This window comes from Photinus pyralis, unplaced genomic scaffold (genome assembly GCF_008802855.1).
Source record: "Photinus pyralis isolate 1611_PpyrPB1 unplaced genomic scaffold, Ppyr1.3 Ppyr1.4_LG4, whole genome shotgun sequence".
Lineage (NCBI taxonomy): Eukaryota > Metazoa > Arthropoda > Insecta > Coleoptera > Lampyridae > Photinus > Photinus pyralis.
In genome coordinates, this window is record NW_022170511.1 from 49,177,733 (window position 1) to 49,202,420 (window position 24,688).

The 24,688-nt window shown below is 35.8% G+C and overlaps 1 protein-coding gene and 1 long non-coding RNA gene across 2 annotated transcripts in view; one reads left to right on the plus strand and one right to left on the minus strand.

Moving 5' to 3' along the window:
* LOC116169213 (pituitary homeobox homolog Ptx1-like) overlaps window positions 1-19,651 on the minus strand; it is a 53,357-nt gene extending 33,706 nt beyond the window's left edge. Inside the window, exons 1-3 of the mRNA XM_031485241.1 lie at window positions 19,541-19,651; window positions 19,365-19,484; window positions 17,107-17,475 (exon numbers count right to left, since the gene is read on the minus strand). Of these exons, the coding sequence (XP_031341101.1) occupies window positions 17,107-17,380 (274 nt within the window). The 5' untranslated portion in view covers window positions 17,381-17,475; window positions 19,365-19,484; window positions 19,541-19,651. The remainder of the gene's footprint in view (window positions 1-17,106; window positions 17,476-19,364; window positions 19,485-19,540) is intronic.
* Window positions 19,652-23,599: 3,948 nt separating this feature from the next.
* On the plus strand, window positions 23,600-23,803 carry LOC116169846. The gene is made up of 2 exons (XR_004145090.1): window positions 23,600-23,701; window positions 23,753-23,803. It is a non-coding gene; the product is annotated as an uncharacterized LOC116169846 (long non-coding RNA).
* Window positions 23,804-24,688: the final 885 nt, after the last annotated feature.

Below are 24,688 nucleotides of genomic sequence, written 5' to 3' on the forward strand. Positions count from 1 at the left end.
TTTCGTCGAGACCTTACATTAGAGTACCATGAAGGATAAAACTAGTTCCACTCTCCCCTCCCACTCCACCACGTACTTTGATAAGAGTACAGAAAGAATTAGAATACAATGAGAGATAACCCCCCCCCCCCCCCCCAGGCTCCGTCGCTCACTGATCTCGAAAAAGAGTCGCACGGGAAGGTTATAGTTCGTGCATACCAATTTATTTCGATGAGACCTTTATATAGTACAGGCTACCTACTGCAACAAGTTCCAGGACTCTAGGACCATAGAAGTAATTCAAAATGGTAGAAGTGGGTCCGGACGGACGGCCGGGCGGACAAAACGCAAACAATAGGACATTTTTTTTAATTCTTAAAAAATGCGCTAAAAAGTGTAGTGAAAAAGTTTTTTTCGGCGAGAACTTACAAAGCATTAACAAATTTGCGTAGAAGACGTACTACATATCAGCTCCAAGGCGAAAACATAAAGCCTTCCGTTAATGGGGATATAAAATAAGCTATAGCTTTGATTTCACCAGCCCGCGATTATTTTCACTGGCCAGCATTAAATTTTGGGGCATTTACCAAGAACGATATTAAGCGAATTTGGGAAGCAGACTATAACGTGATCTGCTATTTAGTGCAAAGGATAACGTCACCCGGCTGCATAATTAATAAAGAGACCTATATTATCTACGTGTTGCATAAATGCGTGCAGTGAACTGAAAGTGATCCATCTATAAGCTCATAATCATTACATTTTTAAGATAGGGTTATTTAGATTTAGGGGTATTTGAATTAATAATTAGTATGAATTAAGCTTTTTAGTGTGTTTATATAAAGTTCCTGAATTTCAATGCTTACTTTTACATAAATGTAAGTATTTCACTATTTAAATAACTTTTTGGAATTGTTGTTCTACAAGGAGGAATAAAAAGAGATATTTGTTTCAAAGAGAGCCAATTTTGAAATTTACATAAACTCTCTAAAACATATTGGAGTATAAATTTTGAATTAATATTTTTCCAAATTTGAAACTTGAACCTTGAAACTTTGACATATGCCTGGCGTCGCCGTCTCTCCTAGGATTTAGTCAACTGTCGTGAGGATGCGTCCCTGGTAGGCACTATCAGGGACGTTTCACCACTACTTTGTTGCCATCGCGCTGGGCCGCGACATATGCCAAACAATGTTCGCCACTGGTATAAGTATTTCACTATTTAAATAACCTTAGAGGGAACTCTGCTTTCTAGTGATAGCTTTTTCTCCGGGCGTACATATGGTTTCCGATGTTCCTATCCTTTTTGGTTACAAATTCTTAAGAATTAATGAGATATCAGTGAGAGCGGAATGAACTTAAATTCTTTCCTATAATTCTACCACTGAACCACAGATATACGTTTTACGTATATCTGTGCTAGAACTAAACCCGCTAAACGCAAATTTCAAACCCATCGCACTTTCTAATTGAAAGTAACCGAAGACACCGGAAAATGAAGAGACGGAAATTGTTTTATTTGATTGCAACCGCTTGTTGCCTTTATTTTTAAGTGGGTGAGATTTTAGCCAAGATATACCTCAACCCCACTACACACTTATAAAAGTCAATGCCCGAGATTGGGTTCGATCTCTCTACTGTAGCCGAGTTTCGACCCAACCACTCCAAAATTTGAGATCAATAGCCATACGCTCCTGTAAAAGAGACAACGCTGACTGTGTACAATAGCTATACGTTTCTCATTTGGAAAAATACGCTAAGAATTATTTTAAATTTTCCACAAATTCACCACTATAACAACAGATCCTGTATTTTATACCTATCTCGCAGCTACCTCTGGGGAAACGTTTTGGCCTTTGGGGTGAGTTTAATTGCTTTGTAAAAGAAAATCTATTCGACGTCAAGTTTAATGCAGTCGACCTTTTTTGACAATAAAGTCCAAAACCGAAATGTAATTACTAAAATATATAAAATATAAATATTTTAGCCTAATTACTTACTTGTTATTCGGGCTATCGCCATATTTTCTATGCACCAAATCGAAAGCTAAACAGGCATTTCCTAACCTTAGAAGTAACTTCATGGATAACTCTCATTAGGTGGTCGTTACCGCAACACCGGGATCAGCCGGTCTTACCGGTAAGCTTCAAGTTAATGAATCAGCCATTTTCTATTTATTCGCCTGCTTTGCGTGTTGCACACTTTGATTGATTTAGCATAATCATATCTCTAAGAAATATTCTCGAACGCCACGTGCGGCTACCTTGTTGGCGAAGTATTGCGTTTGTATTCATCCTTTAAAGATTATACTAAACATGTGCGTTAGTTCCATAAGAGAGCTTTAGTTAGACTATATACCAGGCTATATAACTAGACACATCAACAAGTTATCGCAGAATATATTCTTTGTTTATAAACATGTCGGCAGTTTTGATGCATTGTGTTTAAGTGTTGCAAAGTGCAAGATAAGCGAATGTGGGTACCATAAGCGAAATTTGCAAATGAACCATTCAGATTGGGCATCGATCTTAAATTTGCTTTTTCCAATTATCTAATAATGCCGAGCCCCTATTTTACAAAGAGGTGTATCGTGTATCGCATTTTCATGATTCAGTCTACATCCGCGAAACTGGGTATAGGTCAGTTAGCATGTTCGAGGTCATCATAGCTGTAAGTCGGTGGTTGCTGCGCATTCTCTTCAATACGGTCACAATATATTCGGTTTCAAGAAGCCAAGTCTCTATTCCATTTTTCTTCGGTGGAAGAAGGGATTCTTACACTGAAGAAAAATCCGCGAGGGCATTTAGATCTTCAAACACCCAAACAATTTCAACCGTGACGAAGGATGGTCACTTTCTCAAATAGCAACGCACATTTTTTAATAAATTATACGAAAGACTTTTTTTATGTGCACCCATCAAAAAGTATGCGGGATAAATTTTATTACAAAAGACAGAAAAAAATGTCAAAGTTAAAAAACTAAAATATTTTTTTCCGCAAAATTTATTTTATATATTTTTTTAATTTTTGGATCTTCATTTTTAAGTAAAATATACTTAGTAAGTTACAAATATCCATACCCAAACACGGATTCGAACTAGAGACTCTTAGTACCGCAGTAGAGCTTTCACGCCACTGGTCCACACGGGCGGTTGTTTTGATTTAGTAAAAATTTTGGCAATGTACATTAGACATATAGATGTAAAATTGTTATCTTAATATGAGTTTTTAGCGCCGTGACGTCATACAATTTTTTTTTCAAATAGTAACCCTTATTTTTTCTTAACGAGCGAAGTTTTCGAGTGGTCGCCCATTCAAAATACGAGTAACCGGGAGCACGGTCTTGACTGTAGACAATATCAATTATTAGGTATTTAAAAAAAAATGTATCATACAAAATTGTCGACTATCGCGAACTAATTAGTTTTTAATTTAATAAAGGGCAAACTTCGTTTTTGTCCGAGTACAACAATGGAATTCTGAACAGAACGAAAAAAATAGCGGATTAGATACGATAGTTTTGAAGCAAGCATTTTTGCTTAGAAAAGATATCAGTTCCAAGGGATGATATATTTGAGTTTAACTGCACCTGCATAAACGAGACGAATTGGGGTAGCCGAGGATGTAGTAGTCCGAGTAGTATAGTACCTAGTCAATTCGTTTGTAGGAAGCGCAAAGTTTAAGTCTAGCCAAGGGTGCGGCTATATCTAGATACGGCCCTACGTTGTTCAGTGGACTTGAAGGCTTCTGAAGAGGCAAAAAACGTATTTAAAATCAAACATATCCATTCGTGCTACGTTACCATCGAAGCGAGAAGGAAACCCAACAAAACACCCCAATGCCACGCCACGGCTGCCAACAATTATAACAGAAAAAACTATTGCATTGCGAAATGCATGACCTGCGAAGACAACGAATATACCAAAGACAAAACAGAAGCTCCGGTCTGCGCAAACTGTGGCGGAAATCACCCTGCAAACTTTCGTGGTTGTTCAAATATACAACACTTTTACAAAACTGATCTCAACAAACCAATAATCGTCGATTACCACCAAACTTCAACACAAATTTCGTAAATAGATGCTCTATGCGAACGTCTTAAAAAATCAAGGGAACACTAAGCTAAGCCTAGTTCGCACAGCAACCCGAATCCCACCGCAGCTAACCGGGCTAACCTTAGCCCGTCCGTCGAATCTGTAATTCGTGCCGTCATTGATTTCATGAAATCTTACGTAGGACCTATACAAAATTATCTTTTTCTGAAACTACTTTAGACACAACTACTTCCGTCTCTAAAAAGGGTGAAGAAATTGTGATTTTCCTCTCTAGTGAGGAAAGTATAAAAAACAATTGCTCCTTTAATTTTAATCATGGCATTTTAAAATTTAACATGTAGGATCAGATTGCTATGTGTCAAACTTCATTCTTGCGTACGATAATTTTTCAATTTTGATTGTAGTTTCAGAAAAATTATGTGTAAAACTGAGAAGAAAGTGTTTTTCAACTCGAACCACTCCACTTTCTTCTCTAGTTGTACAATACAAGTAACTATTTCCCACATATCTTACCGTTGCTTATCAACGTTATATCATTACCTTCTTAGCCAGATTTAATATAGATATCGCATGTGTATCAGAATAGTATATTAAAGAAAGTTGGCACCTGCCCATCATGCACAAAACCAAATTTGGAAACTGGCGCTACATTTGCTTTTATTCCAAGTGTCTATGTATCAAATTTCATTTAAATCCCTCCATAAATAAGAAAGTTGGCACCGAGGTTGGCACTGCGCATGCGCACAACCAAATTTTAAAACTGGAGATAAATTTGCTTTTATTCTAAGTGGCTATGTATCAAATTTCATTTAAATACCTTCATACATAAGAAAGTTTATAAATGGTCGAGATGCAAAGAGGGCACTGTGAACGCTGATCGATTGGGCTCAACTTTTGGAGTTGCGTTTGATATGGCTAAAGCCCTGCGCATATTGAATTTCATCCAATTCGGTTCATAACTAACGGAGATGTCAAAAGGGTTTTCTTTATTTTTTGACCTACATTGCCAATTCACGAACTCCGATCTACGAATTTGATAAATAATCCACCTGCAAAATTTCATCGTAATCGGTCCATTCGTTTATGAGATATCGTGCTAACGAACAGAGGGACGGACGGACAGACAGACAGACGGACAGACACCGCACAATTATAAAGTCGCTATGAGCTCGTTAATAAAGCGACAAAAAGGCATTTGCCACGAGCAAATTGAAACCCTACATTTTATCCTGCTTTCGATTTGAAGAGAAAGTGTGAAACCATTGAGTAATTAACCTTCACTCAACGGTGATACATAATGAACATTTTGAACAATTATTGTAAAGAAATTATTTTCAACGAACTGTAATACTTGATCAATCAATTTTGTTGTAAAAATTGTAAAAAATTCATTTATGATGAATTACTTATTACATATTGGTCCACCACTGTTTTTAAATAAGTGACAAATGACGTATCATGAAATTTTATTATACATATTTAAAAATATGGCGTCCGCGCGCTCACCGACGCAATAAAAGTAATGCTGCTTATCTAAATTTGTCCAATCTAAGTACTTTCCGTCATTTAAGAATCTTTTGCAATCACTTTTATCTTCGGCACTGTGTCAACAAGAAAGAAAAACATAAGAGTAATATAAGATGGTTTTATTGCAGTATATATTACCTATTATACCCCATAAGTACAATTTAAAAAAAGTATACCTACTGTAAAATAAAAATGTACAAAGTTTATAGGGTAAATAATTTAAATCCCCTGCGACTGATAAACTTACGGGTAATTACTCCCTATGAATTGTCCCATGTGATTACGTCAACTACCCTAGGATGGCTTGAAATTTAGACGAAGGGTCGCAACCCTAATCTAGTAATCGGTAATTTAATACATTCTGTACCAATTTAGTTGTAACTATCATTTAGATTTAGAAATATGTTTATAAACGTAATAAATTACGCAGAGGCCATTCTCTTAAAATTGATTACACCTTCTTCGTGTCACACAAATTTATGGACGGCAATTAATGCGAAGTAATTATCAATTATCGCTTTTATAGCTTAAAAACTGAATTTTTACGATGAAAATGCCATCAGAGAATTTTTTACTGTCAGTAAGTAGATTTTTATTTTCAATCCGTTTTTTAATAGGCGCGCCACTAATTTGGGATACGGTTTAATAAGTAAAGCGCATTGAATTAAACGGTTTGTAATGCGAATCGAAACAATTTTCAAGTGTGTTACAAATTCACGTTTAATCGACCTTTTGGTATGTATTTTTTAGGAGATTTTCACGTTTGTATTGGAAATTTTATACGTTAATGAACGCCGCCCCATATAAGTACCTAATCGTATTTTGATTGCGGAAAACCATCATAACATGTTTGTAATTAAGAACATATGGATCGCAATATTGTATTTCACGAAACTATTTTACTCAAGTTCAAATGAGAAATCTTTTCCTTTATTAAAAGGTGTTTTAGTTACTCTAAATATATATGACGTATTTTAGTAAAACTGCAGACATTTCTTTGTATCTGAGACTTTTGTTCCCCCTCTGTTCTGATACTGGTGTCCTCATCAGATCATCTATATATGTCTCTTCTCAGTGTTCACGGATCGAACGCATGGAATCATGATACTGGCGGTATTCTTTCATACTGGCATGGAAAAGATGACTATAGGCAACCAACATTACACACAATAAACTGTTACCTACCCCCCCCCTCCCCCCAACGTGTTAATATTTTAACCTTATCGCCTTTGCTCATGTTTTGGCCATTGAGATAATGCTCTTGGTCTTTTTCCCAACGATCTTGGTGCATGAATAAATAACGATTTTGACATGTTTTGATCAAAATCCATGTGGCATCAGAAAAATAATTTAACATCTTTGAATCACACACATGCGGTTATCAAATGTGCACGTGGTGTACTCTTTCAGCATCAAAATAATGCGTTTGAAAGTTTTTACAACCCTAAATTTATGTGTAGGTAAAGAATAATTTTGGGTTTCACACAATCCGTTTTTTTAACGGACCGCGGTAAACTGATGGACCTGTGAAATTACCGGCTACTGTAGAAACACACTAAGTTATATGTGAGCATTCATACGTATCAACGTCCGTTATAAAATCGGTCCGGTACCGGCGCAGCAACCGTAAAAGTCAAAGGGAATAATCTAGCGGAAATCCGAACTCGATATATGACTTAGGGAATGTCCAAAGTACCCGTACACAAAATTTCAGCACAATCGGCCACTTTTAAAAAGGGTTATAGCACACACCCTGGCGCACACGGACGGACGACAAGACAAAACTATAAAGGATCTGAGGATCCTTACTAAAGATTAATAGCTAACCATCTAACCCTAATTTGACATTGAATACTCAAGTTACTGTTTCCACAAATTCGTGTGGGTTTGGTTGTTAAATAAAATTCACAGATTTCGCAATACTTGCAACCATCGTAAACATTGGAAACCGTATAACGTAACGCCATACCTATGTAAAACACAAATAACCCTTATTCACTCGGGATCACCTCATCCACTCGCTCGCAAGCTCGCTCGTGTCGCAAACGGGGTAAATTCTGGGTATGGAGCCAGTTTTCGAATTTTTGCGACGCATAGAAGTACAAACTGGAAGAGTCAATAACCAAAGAGAAATTGAGTAAAATTTGTCCGGTTAGGAAGGTAACTGAAATCTTTTTGGTAATATTAATAAAGCAGCAAGGTTCTTTCTTTTTTTTCATAAATTATTCAGAAAACTCCGGGTGAGAAGAACAAAGTTAATTAGGTACAAGCAAAAAATTGTTTTTGACACCAAATCCTAACTTGGCAAAGTGAGAATTCTAGAGGTAACATCCTTGTAATACTATCACGAGAGATGTACGAGAATTTTAGATTGGAATTAACAAAACAATTGCGCACTATTAAGTAAGTACCGTATCGACAGTATCCGGGATTTTTCTTTGCGGCCGAGTACGGTACAATCAACAGTTGACGCGACACCACTGTCTTCTTTTCTGCTTGACGAAACCGGACATTTCGAGCTCGACTTCGAATTTATCTTCAAGTATCTCATTTTGAACTTATATTTACTCGTCTGTAGTGAAACCAAAGCGCCAACTTTTGGTTTTCAGATTTATAAGGAAGTACCTAAATCGAGTAAATCCCTTTCGATCAGGTGCAGGTAGATTCCTTTAGCAGCATTAACATATAATATTGGCTGAGGCTAATTCACACACTTGGCCGGAAATGTACGAGCTACACCAACCTTTGAAGTTTGGTCGACATCGGTTCATAATTGCGAAAGTTGGAGTGTTTCTTGGAAGTGATATATACAGTGCTATTTATTAAGTAGACATGGGTATATTTCCTTGTTTCCATATGTCCACTTTTAAATGCATCGCTTAAAGTTAAGCATGACTTAAATGTCATAGCAACGATTGTTTTAATAATCGTTGCCATAGGCTTAAGTTCGTCGTAACTTTAAGTAAGGCTTAATTTTGATGGTGCAACTGGGCAAAAATCTCTTCTGAAGGGCGCTTAATTTTATTGGTTGTCATACAATTCATATAATGTCATATAATTTGAAGAAAAAGTTGATATTGTCATTGGTATAGGTAGTGCCCGTAACAGTTTACTTATTTATTTATTTTTATTTATTTATTTATATTTATTGACTTTATTGTTATAGTAATAATTTAAGGAGCCTAAGAGATTTTCTGTGAAGTCAAAGCAACAATATTCAAATTAATTAATGTGAGGGCCAGATCTGTATTTGTTTTAAAAAACTATTTTGGTTGCATACAATTAGGCACCATTCAGCAGAGATTTTTTTAGTAGGGAAAACCAAACAATACACGTATATCCCCATGTCTACTTCTTAATCTATAATCCTATAAATATTGTTGTGTTATTTTGTTTTAGTTGTAACTTGAAAGAAATTATAGAGCGTCTGGATGTGACAATTTTGTTTAGTTCAATTAATTAACCGGGGGGGGTTATTAATAATTTGAGACACAGGATTGCGTAAATTTCATGTTATAGTTTTGGTTCAATTTCCTGTTTTTAAAGAATTTTTTTCGATGTAAATTTCTTTTTAAATTTTATTTGCCGTTAACGAGGTATAGCGCGAAGTAGAGATAAGGTTCTTCGCAGAATTGCCGGGCGTACGTGCCGTTTAGCAAGAAGTTGAAAAATCGACGCTTCGCGTGATTGGCGGACGGGATGTTGAAGAAAGGAGAAGGGCTTAAATAGAAAATTTTGGAAGAGAGCGGGGCTTTTGGGTCGTTACAAAGCCAACCGGCGCTTCTTCGGTTACGTTATTCCGCGGTTGGATTTTAATTAGAATTAAGAAGAATTGAGAAGTTTAAGATATTTTGCGGAAACACGAAGTTTTGAATTTGTGGGTACCCGAAGAGAGAAGACGTCGGTGTTTGAGTGGTTGGTTTACGTGATTGTGTACGGATAGTACGCGGACTAATTTTAAAAGTAAGTAGTAGTTAGTATTTTGTTTTGTCATGCATTTATCTGTTTAAAATTGTAACAGTAAAACAGAAATTTAAATTTTTTGTTTGAAATTAAACCGGCAATCCAGGTTTTGTTTATTAGAGTCCGGCGTCTCTTACTTTGTTTCAAGTTGATTAAATCATTTCTGGAATTTAAGGATAAGCTACCTGTAGGGTGGCAGAATCCAGCTGGACCTTGAGATGCGGGTAGATTTTAATTACAACTGAGCTAGCTAGAGGTAAATCGTGGGATAGAAGTGAAGGTTAGGTCTACAACAATATACTGGTACAATAGGTAGATAGAAACCTAAAAAGAAATTTCCGCAAGGTAAGGAGCGAGAGCTATACCGCGGGTTAAATTAATTGTGATAGAACGACTACATCAAGTGCACTACTGCGCAGCTAAGTATACCGGAGACCTCAACATCTGAAATACTAATAGAATGATATGGAGTGCGAAAGAACGTGGGTGCAGAAAATGCGCAAGCATCAACGGACTAGTAGGAAATAAGAACGCACTAAAGAATCAATACAACGTGTGTCGACCATTTGCAGGAAAAGGTATTGATCTCGTACACACTGATCAGGGGCGAAATTTTGAGTCGCCGCTATTCCAAAACCTGATGTGTCACATATTAAGCATTCGTAAGATCAGAACTGCTGTTATACACCAACAGTCATAAGGAATCGTAGAACGTATGAGTAGGATAATGGGGAAGTATCTGTCAATATTTGTGTCCGTTCACCAACGTGGGAGGGACCCATATCTAGATATTCTTGATGGCGGATGCGGTGCAGAAAACGACACAACAGTGCCCAGCTTCCGTGTTATTGGGTTGGGAACTCCGGTTGCAGTGTGATTGGAAATTTGGAACAAGCTCCGGTCAAGAAGAAACCGTGGGCAACCAATACGTGGAAAGCCTGCAGCCTGCAGTTGGTCCTAGTTGTTGAAACAAAGGAAGTACAAGTTCAAATTGTTAGTAATTTAATTGAATGTTTAAATTCCTGTTCAGTATATACTAAAAGTAGACGAATAACATAATGGATCACCGTGCTGTAGGTATAGATAGATAACGCCTCTCCCTCTACTAAAATGCACGATTCTGCCCTTTTATGTTTAAAAATATGTTTAACAAATTTGGTTTCAGTCGGTTCTCCAAAATGAGAGTTTGACCCGCTTGCGCATGCGCGATTCTACTTTTCAGCTCTACCGTTTATGCCTAAGAATATGTGTACCAAATTTCGTTCCAATCGGTTCAACACTTTAGTCGGATATAAGAGTACAGACAGACCGACATCATCGAGATTTTGTTTGATTCGGATTCTCGGTGCTTCAAAATGTGTATTTCCGTAAAAAAAAAGTGGGGGGGGGTCATTTTTACCCCAATGCAATACCTCCCTTAAATTGCTGTTTATGTTCAACTTTGTCCCGTGCGCGAAATACTTTTTTTCACTGTTGACGATTTCGCGCACGTTGTCAAGAGCAACCTTACTTATTAATTAACCGATTAAAAATCTAGTACTTCGCGTTTCGAAATCCGTCAGAAAATGACAGGTTTTTTGACAGTTGTAGAAAAAATTTTTTTTCAAAAATCCGCCTCGTTATTTGTCGTTTCCGTATGCCTAATATGTATAGGTACGTATCCAAAATTTGTCCGTCAAGTCGTTATCTCTTAAACATGTCCAAAAAACGGTGATCGCAATAACTACCTATTGCTATTCTAGTATAAAAACAGTCACGTCAATCACCTCAAGTGGACACCCACTGCAAAACCTTAGTCGCCTGTGAGTTCTACACAAATGATGCTATTATATTTTCATCTTTATCTAGCCCACGAGAAGAAAAAGACATCAATCTTGCAGTGGGCAACTACCCTCGACTAAATATATACTATTATTATACTTATATTATACTAAATGACGTATAATCACTACAATCGATTTTATTTTGGTAAGTACTACAATTATTGTCGTTGATGGCGTGCAACAGAAGTTCTGTGACAAGAAGGACCTATAATTCCATAATTACCTATATAATAATAATAATAATATTTATTTATTTGAAAAATGTACATAATAAAATAAACACAGGAAGCAACATACCTATAACGTCAAATACAGTAAATACAAGAAGCTGGAAGACGAAGACTGAACGATGAAGATTTTCTTCTACACTATAAGGTTCAATATTTAAGATTAGGTGGTGCACCATTTGTTTGAACTGTTTTCAATTTTTCACATTTCGAATGTCAAGAGGAAGTTTGTTGAACATTTTAATGCACCCTTTTTCAATCATTGACAATTTATGCCCTGAATATAGTTATATAATGCCGGATTTTTACGGATCGTAATTGTGACTTATTTTGTTTAAATTGAAGATATTTATCTTGCCGTTAGTTTTTTTTTTCAGTTGATGATTGTCTTCATTGAAAAAATTTAACAACAACCTACATCAAATTTTTAAAACCCGTATAGGTACCTAACAGTCAAATGTTATCCCCTAGGTTATCCCAGTTTTTTATGTAAGGGGGATATTTTTATTTTGGTAAATTTTTATAGTTAGAAGGTAGGCGAAAACTATAAAATTCTCCGAGAGATAGTTTTCTATGTGTAACTAATTTTAAAAATTTAATTTTTGAAAAACTCAGCGCAAGCAGTTTTGAATTATAAGTAGGTACTTTACGCTTTTTGCTGGTCTATCGCTTTCGCTATAACAAAAAATAGCGAGGTTGTGTACTTAACCTACTTGTTTGTTTTAATAATAATAATAATAATAATGTTTATTGTTCTACAGATACAAAGTATCCAATAACAGAACAAAATTAAAGTTTGTTACGTTTGCGCAAGCGGCACTATAGACAAAAAGATAATATGCAAGATAAAATAAAAATAAGAGTAAACCTATTACAATGTAATTAAGTAACTAAATTAAACCATGACATTACATAAAAGAAAACAAATACATAAAAGAAAACAAATTTAAACAAATTTCAAAATTTCAGATAGAGGAGAAAAATTAATGTCTGCATGTCTACAGTATATGTTGAAATTACGCGACATTATGAAGGAAGGGGATTTTGATAATATGTTAGTTTTGGGAATGGGATTTAAGAATGTCTTTGGAAACCGGGAAGTGCGTGCTGGGACAGATATGTTAAGGGATTCAAGTAGGGAAGGACAATCAACATGATTGGTTATGATGCCATGAAGAAATTTTATGCTGTTAGAAATGCGTCTCTTACTTAACGATTCAAAAGAGAAGCGCTCAAGCAATAGTTCTTGAGAAGACCCTCTTGCTGGGTACACTCCATCTACCCTGAAGGACATATACTTAAGAAATTTTCTTTGGATTCCTTCCACTGCTTTGATATGGACATCATAGATGGGATACCAAATTAAGCAACAGTACTCTAGTTTAGGTCTCACAAGGGAATAATATAGTGAGAACATGGTGTGTAAATTGGTAAAATTTTTACTATTCCTTATAAGAAAGCCCAATGTTTTGGTGGCTGAACTGGATATTTGACGTACATGCTCAGCAAAACGTAATTCACTGTCAAATACAACTCCCAAATCTGTAGTGGATACCACCCGATTTAGTGATACTGCATTCAGTGTATAATCATATAATACGGGATTCCGTCTTAATGTTTAGGTGCAAGTTATTTGCAATACACCAACTAAAGATCGCATTTATACGATCCTGCAGTAACAGACAATCGTTTATGGATGATATAGAGTAATATAGCTTGAGGTCATCGGCGAATAGCAAAAAATTATTAGATATTGACGCGCCGATATCATTAATAAATATCAAGAATAACAGAGGACCCAGGTTGGAACCCTGAGGCACACCAGATGATGCAACATACAAATCCGAGGTGAAATCGTTATAGGTGACATATTGAGACCTGTGTGACAAATAAGACGTAAATAGTAGTAGAAGTGATTGACTAAATCCAATGCTGTCTAGTTTATTGATTATTATCGAGTGGTCTATGGTGTCGAAAGCTTTCTGAAAATCGGTATAGATCACATCCACTTGACCATGGTTATCCAGTATATGACACGCATAATTTGTAAAACAAGCGAGGTTAGTTGTCGTCGACCTATGTCGCATAAAGCCGTGTTGATGTGGCGAGATATAATTTCTTACCAGCGGGTAGATGAAATCATATAAAACCATTTCAAAGACCTTTGAGAAAGCACAAAGTATGCTAATAGGTCTGTAATTTGCGATGTCCGATTGCTTGCCAGTTTTGTGTATCGGACAAATTTTGGCTATAGACCAGATGCTGGGAAAATGCTGAGATCTAAGAGCTAAATTAAAAATAGTACAGAGTGGACTAATTAATATTGGTCTACAGTCTTTAACAAGAAAGCATGGAATTTCGTCATAACCAGCCGTCTGTTTATCTTTTAGTTTAGCTAAGGCCTCGTTAACCATTATATCTGTAATTTGTGGTAAATGAATACAAGGAGCGTTAGTGCAACTAACTGGGGACGAACTTGCATCTCCAGGATTTCGATAGAACGTAGAGAAGTAATTTTTAAACCCATTAACAATGTCTTGAGGGGTTGAGTATGTCTCGTCAGCTAAGTGCATTATGCCAGGTATTCTACTGTCGCCCTTACGGGATCTGATAAAGGACCAAAACGCTTTGGGATTATTGACTAACGAATTCTGAGCGTCCGAAATGTAGGTATTGAAAGATGTACGAATTTGTACTTTGACTAACTTTCGTAATCGGCAAAATTCCTTTCGATCATAGTCAGTATTAAATTTTTTGAACATCTTCCTATGTTTGGTTTTTAACTTCAGATTATAAATGATATCACTTGTAAACCATTTAGGATAAGTGGTTTTACGATGTGAGTATCTAGGTACAAATTTATCGCAAACATTATATAATACTGAATAAAACTCAGCACATGCTTCATCGACATCATCATGATGTCGCAAAAATGACCAATCGATTTCAGACAAAGATTTGTACAATCCTAAAAAATCACATCTTTTGAAATTATACGATTTTTTGATGTGAGAGATTGGAAATTGCTGTTTAGGCATGTTGAGTCGTAGAGACAACGTTAATGCTGGGTGATGCGCATCTTCATGTAAAAACGGAGACATGTCGTGAGATACTTCACAACTCAAATTACTTATTACTAAATCAAGAAGTCGTTGGTTATGATTCCTGACTGAATTAAATTGGTTCAAGTTAATCATATCCAGAAAATCAACCAGAATTTCTTTTTTGGAGTCAACAACTTCAGGACAAACAAAACTCGGTACATTAAAATCACCAAGTATTAACAAATATTCATAATTTAGGCAGGTACGTTGAAATGCTTCAAAGAACATTTCGAAATTATATACACTAATAGATGGTGGAATATAAATAACAAAAACAATCAATGATAAATTATTGAAATAGCATTTACAACCAACAATGTCTACTTCTGGAACTAGTTCTAAAAACACACTGGTGTCAATTGACTTGCAGCTTATATAACTTTTTAGAGCGAGTAAAGATCCACCACCCCACCTTTTGTTTATAATGTCAAAATTACGATCACTTCTAAAAACCGAATAGGGGAGACTGGGGAGGGTTGATACATGTAACACCGTAATGCTAATAAATTTGGCTATTTATCAGTTTTCTCCAAGGTAAAGAGCGATTATCAAAGCTCATTGTGTTTACTTCCATTGCCACGTTTGTACTTCGGAACTAGAGCAAAGGTTATTTGGGTATAATTTTTTTTTTTAAGTTGCAAATGTATCATGTCTCCTTTGGTATGGGAGACGTGATACATGACTTGGGAGGATTGATACATGCACTAAAACAATCCTGGAGGATAAGATTTATTAATCAAAACTCAAAAATAATTCTGCAAAACAAACAATAATCATTACTCTTAAAACCACACCTACATTACAGTTGGATATTTCTCGAAATTTACGGGAAATGATAGTTTGCGGTGCATACGCGCTGTTCCTCCTGTGACAATCGGAGGAGGGAGTCTGATCGCGTCAGCGAGAGGCACATATGATTGATCCGGCACTTCTGGATACACAAAAAAATAACCTGGCTTTTTACGTCGCATAAAATTCACACTTAACAAATTTTCTTCAAGAACTTCATCTACCAATCCCACGTAATACCGCACTGATTACGTATCAAATCTCCCGGTAATATAATGTATCAAGTGTCCCATGAACACACCGCGACAAAAAATGACGATCTAGTAAAACATAAATAACAATTGCACCAAACCTTATGTACTAAAATGTAAGCATATCAACTTACTATCAAATGATAATACCGGCAAATAGATGGGTAAGTACTTACACGATGTACCTGCTTCCAACACGTCACGTAAAATACAGATCGTAGGCGCGAAAAAACTTCTAACTGCCACAGTAATGTCAATGATGGCCGTATTTCATCAAAGTTTTGGTGATTTACATGTAACGCCACCTCTTAATGATTGGTGGTCTTTAAATATTTACAACACCTTCCCAACCGGGAAATTTGAACGTGTATCATGTCTCCTTCTGTATCAAGTATCCCTAGTCTCCCCTAACTGTTGGGAACAAGTTCTGAGTTTTTTACCTCTGGGGACAGAGCTGTTTCGACGATGCCGACGATGTCGTATTCACCATCAGAAATTGACGCGTAACGCGTTCTGGTTGTTTTGTTTGTTTGTTTGTTTTTATTGATAAAAAATCATTTACTTATAATAGTTATTTACAAAAATCACAATAACAAAAAATTAATGATTATGTTTATTGTCTTTGCGTCGAGAAGGGTTTTGTTATTAAATACAAAACCATACATGGAAAACTGGCAAAATACGCATATACCGAAGATTAACGAATGATTAAACACATTTAAAGATGTATAATCATCAGTATCATGTTTTATCCAATTCACTATTATCAGATTAGGTAAAATTTCTTTACATGCATAATTGCATACCTATTACCTAGACAGGTAGGTACTACAGAAAGCGGTGGTGGCAGCGAACAGTTCTTTAAGATACCTACTTACCTACCTATGTAAATAAATGTAAATATAATAAGTTTAAAAACAGTGGTGATACCTATAGACTTGCATAGGCAAAATTATGTGGTATAGTATACCTATTCCCATGACCCAGTAAACAGTTGAGTTTCCGTCGCGCGGAATTCCTCATTTTTGTAGATTACAAACTACCTGCACTATTCCTGATTGTTGTTACTTTTACATGTATATTTTGTAGTAGTAGGTAGGTATATTCAATGGTAGTAGGTATATATACCAGAATCTAAATTCCATCACAACAACTTTGGTTATTTAAAAACGCACAAGCTGTTCTAAAAAGTTATGGAAATTTATTTTAATTGAGTTGGGAAAAAAGCGCCTACTTATATCTTATCGTTAAAAAGTTAGGTAGGTATCTACCTATAGGTAGGTAGGTACTTATTATACCTATAAAATATAAATAATGATCAAATTGCCAAAATCAGTTTAATAATAGCTGCGATCATTTTCCCGCATAGTAAAAATCTACGAACTCACCACGTTTAAGTTTCTCCAACGGTTCGTGGTGTAAACTTGGCGGGTGGACCACTCCATGATGATGTGGATCGTGAGACGTAACGTGATGGCCTAATACGGAAGCCGAAGCACCACTCATTATACCAGAAATCGCGGAACTTACGGAAGCGGTGGCAACGGAATCGTGTAGGTGATGAACGTTGTGTAAATCACTACCAGCCGATGATGTTGTGACTCCCGTAACTAAGTCTTGAAGACACAACGCTGGATCCGACAACGATTCCATTCGCTCCATTCCTATGTATTTATACAGCTTGACTATTTTTCTTATATAGATACGTGAAGGAAACGTTTATTTTATTATTGCACCCGTTCGTATAATTTGAGCACCTGTAACAAAAAGTTGTATAAGACGTTTGCAAATAAGGTGTTCCAAAAAACTAAATTAAATTGAAAGCTCTTTGAGTGTATTTAAAAGGAAAAAGTTCTCGAATTAATTTGCAAACCCTTTAAAGTAATCTAGAAAATCCTTTTAAAGATGCACAAATCAGTTAGAAAATCACTAAGTGTCCCGGATAACTTAAAAGATCGTAAGTAAATCCAGGTGCGACGTGAACAAAGAGCAAAAGTCGGTTAAGTCCATGAAAAAAAGGTACGGAGCTTAAAAACAGCTTTAGCCAGGTTTAGATCGGATAAAGAGCGTCGCGACGGAGCCGCCGGCGTTGGTACGAAAGCTTTGCGGACACTAAACCTGAGCTTTTCATCCCCTCTTTGTCTCCCACCTACTAATTTTACACTGCCTTCATCCAATCACTTCACGATATTTATTTTCTCATTTGCATTTATAATTTGACTTTTACTCGATTTGTTCTCCTTTTGTTGGCGGTCTACGTATTTTATTATGGCAGGGCAATATGTCGGGTGATGCACGTGCGATGGTGCAATAAGGAGACTTAAGTAATATAACTGAGAAAATCACTAGCTAAGTCGGGGAGCTTTGAAATGAAGTGCCCGGATCGCATAGGATTTCTGGACTTGCTCAAAGCTTATAAGCTTTTCTACATATATCCTAGAGATTTTCTGGATTGCCTACCTACTTGATTTTAGCGATTTTGTGTATATACTACAACGATCGAGTGCGCACTATTTTTAGTACTTGACATTCTTATTTCTTATTCGATAGGTATACATAAAATGTGATGCTAAGATGTGTTAAATAAACACGGATATGGGTAGGTAAAACAAATTGCGGGTTAAGTTGAGGGCACTTTTCTATAGAAACTGAGAGTTCGGCGCGGATATTTCCCGTTATGTCATAATTAAATATCGCATTAGCTACCGATAACAATAATAGGTATTTTATTTAAGTTAATTATCAATTACCGACAAGTAAATGGCTATAGAAGGGAATATTTTTAGGCCTGATTTTTTTTCAACTCTCTTGCTAAATTAAATATCTTGTATTTTATTATTGGGGTATACGGCGGAATCGAAAAAAAAACAAAACATTCTAACATACCATGCTTGCCTTCCAATATTGATAAGGGAAGATTTTCCGGTAGCTCAATTTGTATGAACAATCACCATTAAATATCACAGTTTATGAAGTAACGACCGTATAAATCCGATAGAAAAATCCGAAAGAGTCCTTAAATCCGCGATTCATCCACATCAAATTCCACGTTGTCAACAAAACGGTTCCGTGTCCGCGACGTTAATATCTTACAAATCACTGCCAGTGCAAATACAGGAGCATCAGGCGGTTTTACACGAAATCCTATGAAAGTATTAAAAAGTCTTAAGCGCTTAGCGGCCGTACAGATATCGGGTTAGGACTTGATACTGTAAAGTCCCTGTAATCTGGGCCACTTCCCAGCGCGGTTTAACCATAAGTCGCCTACTCTATATATCATCACAGGGCCGCGGGCCGACCCTTACAGGACTCCCATTGTCCTTTCGGTAACGTTCGCCACTCTCCGACGCAACTATTTCCAACTTACATCCTGAATACCCATATACGCTCACTCTCTCGCACGTTGCCCAACTTTATACTCTTATCAGAAACACTGAAAGTTTGGTAGCTTATGATCACGCCCCCGCATGTAATTCAAAGAGCATGCGTGCATATGTCATGTTTTCGCTTTATCATCTCCCTTGAACACTCGAGATAGTAATGTCGCTTTCCCTGTCATATTTTAGGATCTATTGATGGTAGGCGGGGCTTTTAAAGGCGTTAAGTCAAAGGAATATGACTGCTTTACAGTTTACATGTTTCATACCTATTGATATAGGATCCTGTGTTTATTTCTAATTTATGGTATGTTAATTTTCACATCTACAGCAGGACTCTGAACTATTTACCCCTAGATAACTAAGTTTCCGCATTCGCACAGAAAAACCTAAAAATAGCATACGTCGAGCTAAAAGAAATTGTGCTTATTTTGCTAAGTTCTACCTAATATTTTTTGTTACGCTCTTAAAGTGTACGTAAAGCATTTTCCTGCGCCGGAATTCTTTTTTGTTGTGCAAAAACCCCATTTTCCTTCCAGTCCAAGCAGAAACGTTTCTTTTTACGTTTTGGTTTAACTTTAATTTATTCAAATTGCGATGGCTTGCAATTTATTTGTGCTACTTGTCGTTAATAATAACGAAACTTAATTCTACAATTTGTAAAAGTATAGAAAGTCATTTACCTTATTAGGTACCTACCTTTATTTATTTTATTATCTACTTTAGGTAACAAGCAAAACTTACCTATACCTATACCTTACAAGAAATTGTAAAAAGGGATTTCAAAACGCTGTTTATACGGAAGCACACCAGTTCATGAAAAGGCATTAGATGTTCTCACAATTTTCTATAGCAGACGCTACTTTAACCACAAATTTTTATAATAAATATACTTACCTACAGATATTAGATAAAGGTGTCATTAATACACCTACTTATCAGCGTTTTTAAAATTTACTTCACCCTTTTATCAAAGGACTACAATGTTCCTCATATCAAATCGTCCATGAAATTGTCTAAAACAGAATGTGTATAAATAGTAGGTATTAGAAAAAAAACTTGAACATATACTATCAAGCACTGTCAATCAAAGGAGAAAATAGGAAAACTCCGCCTATTCAGATAACTGTATATCAACCAGTACTAAATAGAGGTGGGGCTGGCGTCCAACATGGCGTTATCTGACGCTCTCGATGCATGCAGTGACGCGCAGATTCACATGCTAGCGTTTGGATGTTAGGTATAAAGCCTTCCGACGCTGAAATCTGTAATTGAAGAGCTGTTTATATAATTAGGTAGATATAGTATTTCTACCCGTATAGTATAACCTATGACTACTTACTCAGAGTTGTTTAATTATTGATCTGACGTGTGCCGAGTGTGAATAAGTTTGTGATACCTATAAAATTAGTTATGTACAAATTTATCTCCCTATATGTCGATTATTATTAAAAAATTTCTATGGTACGTATACCTACATTGAATGTATAACCACAGATTTAAATCTGTGGTATAACTATCATTTTCTTACCTAGGCCTATATACTTATATATACGTCGTCATTATAGTTTCATACAGACCCCATCAAGTGCCTTACAAAACTTGGGAAAGAGATAATTAAGGAGCCATTATTTGTTTGCTTGCATTAGGTATAATTAGATACATGGCATTTTTATGGCACTGATAATTCTTAAAACGGTGAACTTGAACTCGAGTAGGTGGAAGTTTATACCTTATATATGTATGTAGGTATACCCTCCCTACCCATTTGATCATTGCAATTGGTGGTTTATACCTACGTGTATAAGTATTACCTAAAATTGACGGCATCTTAAGTACCTACTAGTTGTGTGATTAGGTATTAAGTACCTAGTATTATAGGTAGGTACCATCATCTTCCACAATGAACTAAGATTAAAGACATACTCGATGTACTTAGGTACCTCTATTTATATAGGCTACTTATACCTATGCCTATATATACGCGTGCTCGCAATCTATGCTGCCATACCATTGAATGTAGGTACTAGGTACCTATACTGTGATTGGTATATGCCATGCCAAATTGCCTGGTAGATACAGCGACGGATCTATGGGGGGGCAAGGGGGGGCTAGCTGCCCCTCCAATACTTAACTAGTTGGCAATTTTGACAAGAGTTGGTCATTTTCATTACCAGTTGGCGAATGCCGCGAAAGTAGGTAAATCGTAAATGTATAATAAATCGACTATTGAAGGAATGGGGAATTGCGGCAAAATCTATAAAAAAAAGGACTCTTTAATAGGAAAGTCACTTCCTTCTTCTTCAACACAAGGTTGGTATTTTGGTAATGCTTTTAATTAGTATTAGAGACCGTATATCCTACATTTTCTACGTGATTTATTAGACTTGGAAATACCACTTAATGCTTAATAGATACTACTCCGTTTGAGTTGGAAATTTTTACAGTTGAGTTGGCAAAATGTCATGTCTGCCCCCCCAATTTTTTTGTCTAGGTCCGTCCCTGGGTAGATATACCTATGTATATGCATTACATAGATTGTAATGAGCAATTACAATTAAGTAAAAGCCAATTTATACCTCTAGTTAAAAGTAAGATCGCAAACACACATATAGGTATATGATGTATGTGGTATTATTCCCTATATACCTACTGGGTGGTGACTTGGGTAACGCATCATATGGATTTCATAATGTAAAATTCATAACATGCGATTATTGACTCCCCAAATTATTTTAGAGCAAAATTGTATACCTACCTAAAGGTTTTTTGTAGAACAAAAATTTTTTACGTCAATCAACCGTATTAGTTTTCAATTTTTTGCATAATAAAGACGGAAAATTGGAAAAAAAACCCCCATCTTATTCAATAATCTGTGATGCCATGGATTTTTATAATACCTACAAAAACTACGCCAATATCCGTCATGCCATGGAAATAAGCCACCATTAACTGCAAGACCGTAACCAAGTCGATCATAAAATCCATTTCGAACTACTGCTAATTGATAACTGGATATCTTTTTGTTTTAGAAATTTCCATGACATCACTGATTATTGAAAAAGATGCGGGTTTTATTTTTCCAATTTTCCTTCTTTATATGAAAAAAATTGAAAACTAATACCTACTGTTGATTGACGTAAAAAATTTTTTTGTACAAAAAACCTATACAATTCTGCTCTAAAATAATTTGGGGAGCCAATAATCGCATCGCATGAATTTTGCATTAAAATCCCTATGATGCGTTACGCAAGTCACCACCCTGTATAGTTATACCTATAGGTATACGAGTTTTGCTCGTTTATCAGATTTCCTGTTGGACTCCTGCCTCCTGCATAAGTAGGTACCTAGGTATAGGTATGTACTCATTATAATAACGATTACAAAGCAGCTCGTGCACTCAAAGAAATTTATGAACCTGCTTATATAAAGAGTGTTCCTAAAGGTGATGTAAATACAGAAGAAGCTAATTCTGTGGCTTATTTTTGACTAAAAGTTCATATAAACATATAGCGCTTCGTTACCGATCTACAGGGTGTTAACATTTCAAGATTTTTTATGTTTTCTCTTTATATCTCCTGCAGATTTTGAGATATTTCACTCAAATTTGAAATATAGGTTATGCTTTGTATCTAGAAAAAAATAAAAATTTTTCGGTAGGTAACTCAATGAAAGTATCTATAGTTTTTCATTTTTTATAGAGTATATGTGGTATTATTCCCTATACTGAGTTGTGACTTGCGTAACGCATCATAGCGATTTCAATGTAAGATAATACCTATGCGATAACATGCGATTATTGGCTCCCCAAATTATTTTAGAGCAAAAATGTATTAAAGTTGTTTGTAGAAAAAATTTTTATACGCCAATCAACCGTATTAGTTTTCAATTTTTTTCATAGAGAAGGGGAAGAGGGAAAATTGGAAAAAATAAAACCCGCATCTTTTTCAATAATCTGCGATGCCATGGAATTTTCTAAAACAAAAAGATATCCAGTTATCAATTAGCAGTAGTTCGAAATGGATTTTATGAATGACTTGGTTACTGTATTGCAGTTAATGGTGACTTATTCGAACATTTATTGTAAATTGTTATATTAGGAAACCGTTTTTAGTAATTTGGTATTTCTTTATGTTGAATTCGCTGTTCTAAATATACTACTTTTTTATAGAATATGATTTGTTTCATAGCAGACATTCAATGGCATGCATGTCGGATATTAGCGTAGTTTTTGTATTATAAAATTCCATGACATCACAGATTATTGAAAAAGATGCGGGTTTTATTTTTCCAATTTTCCGTCTTTATTATTAGGTAAACAAAATGAAAACTAATACGGTTAATTGACGTAAAAAAGTTTTTGTGTCTCCCTGCTTCAAAGCTTTGTTTTCTGTAGCCAAATTAGTCCAGAAAGTTATGATTTGCTGGCCTAGGCCGGCAAAAATATCACTAAAAATTGGTTGGTGGAATTGATTTAATTTGCAATGACAGTTCTAAATTTAAATTAAATTGTTAGAATGATAGGCATATTTTTTGTGCAAATTCCATTTTAAGCACTTTATGGCTTGGTAGGTAACATAGTAATACGTATATGTAAATGCGGTAGGTAAGTACCCTAATCAAGAATTGTAAGTTTCACTTACAAGTTTTCGTTTAGTGCGGTTATGACACTTGTACATGTTTACCGATGGTAAACTTACGGTTTATGGCAAAAAACAGAGAGCTAATTGAAAGTATAGGAAATTGAAGTTTACCTACTTCCACACTCGATGCCAGGAATGCCAACAAATGGTTACGCATGTAAATTAACGCAGTCAAAAAACACAACACTAAACGGATGAAGAGTAACGACACTATATGATTTGTAATTTTTTTTTTTTTTTTTTTTAGTTTTTTTAAGGCAACGACAACAAAGGTCTTACGCCCAATTTATTTGCTTCAATCGTTACTTCTTATTTAAAGCATTCTAAACAAATTGATACTTTTTAGGAAATCCATCACCCTCCTCAGACTCTCCTCACCCCCATCCAAGACTTCAGTAATGTTTCCACTCATACCTGCCACATTCCTCCGATCTGCGTATTTTGGACACTCTACTAAGATATGGTCCACAGTGACTCTATCTCGACATACATCGCATACCTCTCGTGTGGTTTTTCCCAGCAGATGTTGATGTGTCATACGAGTATGACCAATACGTAACCTCGTGAAAACAATTTATTATTTCTGCCATTGTTAACATTAAACTGTATACATTATTCCATAAATTATATATCTACAAGCAAGTATATTTCTCTGAAGATGACAGTTTCCGAAAAGGAGGTGTACGCATATGAAAACGGTTTCTTGTCAATATCTATGCTCATATCTATGATGAAAATTTCCGACATCAGTTACTTCCGTGTAGTAAGACCATAATAATCAAACGACACTGCATACACCAAATTGTAGATTTGCACGGAGCAATCATCGGCCCTCTTGCTGCTCTCCTCGTAATCGACAGCCAACGAGAAGTAGATATCCAAACAAACAAATTCTTATATGTAATGGAATTAATATGATAAATCAATTGGCAAATGAAAACATTGCAACC